This window comes from Mandrillus leucophaeus, unplaced genomic scaffold (genome assembly GCF_000951045.1).
Source record: "Mandrillus leucophaeus isolate KB7577 unplaced genomic scaffold, Mleu.le_1.0 Scaffold139, whole genome shotgun sequence".
Lineage (NCBI taxonomy): Eukaryota > Metazoa > Chordata > Mammalia > Primates > Cercopithecidae > Mandrillus > Mandrillus leucophaeus.
In genome coordinates this window covers 2,867,481-2,872,271 of record NW_012101354.1, presented here as the reverse complement: position 1 = coordinate 2,872,271, position 4,791 = coordinate 2,867,481, and the positions used below count along the sequence as shown (strand labels likewise).

Here is a 4,791-nt window from a genome sequence, read left to right as displayed (position 1 = left end):
AGGCCAGGCGCGGTGGCTCACGCCTGTAATCCCAGCACTGCGGGAGGCCAAGGCAGGCAGATCATCTGAGGTCAGGCATTCAAGACCAGCCTGGCCAAGATGGCGAAACCTGCCCTCTACTAAAAATACACAAATTAGCTGGACTTGGTGACGCATGCCTGTAATCCCAGCTACTCAGGAGGCTGAGGCAGGAGAATCGCTTGAACCCAGGAGGCGGAGGTTGCAATGAGCCAAGATTGTGCCGTTGCACTCTAGCCTGGGCGACAGAGCAAGACTCCATCTCAAAAAATATAAATAAATAAAAAATACAATAAAAACAGGAAAAAGTGTCTTTGGAACTTATTTGACATCTTCTAGTTACTTCTAACCTTGAATTGTAAGCCACCACTCAGAATAGATTCAGAAGGAAACCATCTCAGATCTCCTTGTTCTGTCACTGAAAATGAAATGCAGACACACCAGGGTAGATATGGGAGAAGTCTTCACCTGTGCATCAGAGGACAGTGGGATCCACTTCACATTCATGTAGCTATGCAGCAGATGCAATTTGACCTCTAGGGACAGAATTACACTATGAAAAAGAGAAAAAAAAATTCACTGTGACCTTTCAAAAGCAAAGCAATTTGATATAGTTGGGAGAAAGGGTGGGAGAGGGCTACATGGCTTAGGACTCAAATAGGGTTGGGTTTGAACTATTTCTCCACTAATTAATAAGCTTTATGACCTTAAGCAAGTCACTTCAACCTCCCTGAAACTCAGTTGCAGCTAAGAATGGGTATAGATAATATCTATCTTGCAGGGTTGTTGTAAAGATTAAAATAGTGTTTGGAAAGAGCCCAACACAGTGTCTGGAAAATGGAAAATACTAGACAGTAGCCATTATTATTGTTGTTGTTGTAAATATTATTTAGAAGGAGCTTTTGATAATTAGGTGAGAGGTTATTTTTAAAAAGTCATAAACTCTGGATTTTAAAATCAAACTCTCTTAGCTGGGACCCAGTGGCAGGAGCCCAGAGAGGAAAGCGCTGGGTAAGTACTAAGGGAGGAGCTTTTGCATTCATACACTCTCCATCAGGAAGTTGATGGAGGAGGCAGAAGGAAAGCTTAACAAGCCATAGGGAGGTAGAGTGGGGGCTGAGAGGGTAGGGAACATATTTATCTTGCTATTAGTTTAAATTCCAGAAGGGCAAAAACTCAGAGCAGACTATTTTGATCACTTATTTATTTATTTATTTATTTAGGATGGAGTTTCGCTCTTGTTGCCCATACTGGAGTGTAATGGCACCATCTCAGCTCACCGCAACCTCTGCCTCCTGGGTTCAAGTGATTCTCCTGCGTCAGCCTCCCAAGTAGCTGGGATTATAGACATGCGCCACCACGCCTCGCTAATTTTGTATTTTTAGTAGAGACGAGGTTTCTCCATGTTGACCAGGCTGGTCTCAAACTCCCGACCTCAGGTGATTCGCCCGCCTCAGCCTCCCAACATGCTGGGATTACAGGCATGAGCCACCGCGTCCAGCCTTGATCAACTCTTTAAAACTCCTCTCACTTGGGCTAAGATAAGTGATTTGATTCTCCTGATTTTCTTTCTTTCTTTCTTTCTTTTTTTTGAGACAGAGTCTCACTCTCACCCAGGTTGGAGTGCAGTGGCACGATGTCGGCTCACTGCAACCTCCAGCTCCCGAGTTCAAGTGATTCTGCTACCTCAGCCTCCCAAGTAGCCGGGACTACAGGTGCACGCTACCACACCCAGTTAACTTTTTTATTTTTAGTAGAAATGAGGTTTCACCATATTGACCAGGCTGGTCTTGAACTCCTGACCTCGTGATCCACCCACCTCGGCCTCCCAAAGTGCTGGGATTACAGGCATAAGCCACCACGCCCGGCCTTATTATCCTGATTTTCTGATTACTCTTTTAGGAATAAATCAGTACATGAACACTTTTCCTATTGTAAGAAAAGAACAAGTTGAGATGCTAGGATTCCCATCTCTTTCAGAGGGAGAAAAAGCAGCTACACCATGAAAGAGTCCTGGTGCCCAACCTGTCCTCTACCTCCCCATCTTCACAAAACTCGCCTTAGCTTGTGACCGTCTTGCCTGAGCTGAGGAAAAATCCCGGGGAGATGGATGCTGCATGTGGAAGAAATCCCAGCTACAAAGTAGATGAAAAGACTAGGCCTGGCTTACCTGGCCAATCGGACATTGTCATTATCATCTTTGCCCCACTCCCATCCTTTTCCAGGGTCCACAGCAAAGTGCAAGGGCAGCAGCTTATACTCTGAATCTGTAAGTGGGATCACAGCTGGGGAGGAAGAAACATATCATTAAGGAATTTCCTTGAGAGAGAAAGGCAACTGAACACAGACTTACTTCACTAAAATCATACTAAGATCTTTAATTGTAGTCACTTCTCAGTTCTTACATGTGAATTAGCCCAGCATTAAAACTAATTGGCTAGTTTTCCCGCTACCACACAGCACATGTTTTAGGCCACAAATCTCCCTGAGTCCCCACCAGTCAGTTAACTAACTCTCACGATGTTCTTTCCAGTTAATGTATATTCAGATAATTTAGTCATAATTTAACACAAATTAGAAAAGCATCATTTAGAAGCTCTTACCACCTTAATCATAAGCCTTTACTCCAGAAGTGGGAATATAGGTCTTGCTTTACTCCCAAACCCCCACTTTTTTTTTTTTTTAATTTGAAAACTCTGGCATAACTTAACAAAACAGTATCAACATGTGCTGTCTGGGCTTGCATGTCACTTAATTCTTTCCTCCTACATTAGATCTCATTCAAGTTTTTCAAGTAAAAATAATGCAGACCAAAAGACATGTCATTCAGCACCTTGTTCCTTGGTATTCTCCTTCTGCTCCATGGACACGAGTGCAGAAAAGTGGGCCTGATCATATGCGAGCACCAGAGGGGAGCGGTGACATTGGCTGGCTGGGACCTCCAAAGGCAGATAGATTCCTCCAAAGGGAATAGGGGCAAATGCTGCAGGAAGCCATGAAGATTATTATGAAGGCTATGTTTCTGCCTAGTGGACAATCCCTTCATCCCATTCTGCCAACTGAGCCCCTGCTTTCATTCCAACATGTTTAATAATTCTTTCCTAAGAAGCCCTGTCAACTAATCCCAACTGCTTTACTCAGAATCTCTTGAGAATTTTGCACTATTCTAATTGATAACTTGCTTTTTCCCCAAGGGTCTATATATCCCCTTTCCTGCCTTCCTTCCAATGCTTAGCCTAAGGCTCTGCAAAAGGGGGTGCTCAGGATGGAGTGAGGACTGACTGGCTGACTCACCTTCCCCTCCGGAGTCCCTCAGCATGGTGTCTGCCACGACGACTATGGGCCTCCTAAGCACATGAGCAAGGACAAAGACGTGAAACTCTTCAAGGCTCTCATATACAGGCTCCTCAGAACTCTCCACCCTGGAACGGCGGGAGGGGAAGAGAGTGGAAGGGGTGCGGTAAAAATGAGAGAGTAGAAACAGGAGACCCTGAAGACCAGTTCTGCAGAAAGGGAAAAGAAGAATGCCCTTTCCTGGTTTTCCAATCTTAAGGCTGCCACTGATGTAGCTGATTATTTTATGCTACCATAGCTGTTTCTACTTCCTTTTCACATATGGGGAAATCCAAGAAAAGAGATTTGAAGTCTCTGGGGTTAAAGCAGTGTTAGGAATTTGGAGGTAATCCCTATCTCTTAATATTCCTCCTGTTCAATAGCCTCTCTCCATTCTCTTTATCCAGTAGCTCAATACACAACTGCATAGCTTCATCCTACTTACTTCATATACTACAACCACCCACACATCACACTCATGTCTTATAAAAACGACCAAACACAATTCCTTTCCTATGTTCCTTCACTTAAAGAACAGCCTCACCATCTATCCAATAGCCCAATCAGAAATCTGTGGAATATTTACTGTGCTTTTATCTCTCACCTTCCAGTAATCACGTGGTTTCACCAATCCCATTTCCTGTGTGTTTCTTTTATCTGTCTCCCATGGCCTATCTTCAGTCTACCTCACTGTTCACATCCATGGCCCTTTCCTGGATTACTACAACTGCCTCTTATCTCACTCCTTTCCACTTCATTAACCAGTGGAGTCAGTGTGTTCAAATATGGAGGGACAAATTTGCTCCTGTCATTCACATACTCAATATTCAATGGCTTCCACCCCCTAAAGCAATTTTATTCAATACTGGATGCTTATTACAAACAAAGATTTCTGGGCCTTACCTCTGTCCAACTCAACTGGACTTTTCTGGGGTGGAGGTCCAGAAATTAGCATTTTAAATAACTCTCCCAGATTATTCTTATGTACAACCAAATCTGGATAGGTTATAATTTTTAACCATTATGGAAAATTTCAAAATTTTAAACACATTCAATACTAGAAATGATAGTATACTAAACACTCATGCATCCATCACCCAGCTTTAACAATTATAAACACATGGTCAACCTTTTTTTTTCCTTTAAAGAGAAAGTTTACTACAGCATATTACAGGCTTGTGTCAGTACTAAATGGATCAATAAACAGATTCTAGGCTGCACTTTCAGGAATGCACCCAAAGCTACTCCTCAGATCTAGGGTAGCATGGGAACTGCTTGCTGCTCCTGCACATTTTTTTTTTTAATACTTTGAGTTCTAGGGTACATGTGCACAATGTGCAGGTTTGTTTTACATGTCTACATGTGCCATGTTGGTGTGCTGCACCCATTAACTTGTCATTTACATTAGGTATATCTCCTAATGCTATCCCTCCCCCCTCC

General features: G+C 43.1%; 1 protein-coding gene across 1 annotated transcript in view; it reads right to left on the bottom strand.

The window, feature by feature from the left end:
* The window catches only part of OTUD7B (OTU deubiquitinase 7B), a 95,995-nt gene that overhangs the window by 6,566 nt on the left and 84,638 nt on the right, over nucleotides 1–4,791 (bottom strand). The window contains exons 8-11 of the mRNA XM_011973640.1: nucleotides 3,313–3,440; nucleotides 2,852–3,001; nucleotides 2,189–2,303; nucleotides 487–571 (exon numbers count right to left, since the gene is read on the bottom strand). Of these exons, the coding sequence (XP_011829030.1) occupies nucleotides 487–571; nucleotides 2,189–2,303; nucleotides 2,852–3,001; nucleotides 3,313–3,440 (478 nt within the window). The remainder of the gene's footprint in view (nucleotides 1–486; nucleotides 572–2,188; nucleotides 2,304–2,851; nucleotides 3,002–3,312; nucleotides 3,441–4,791) is intronic.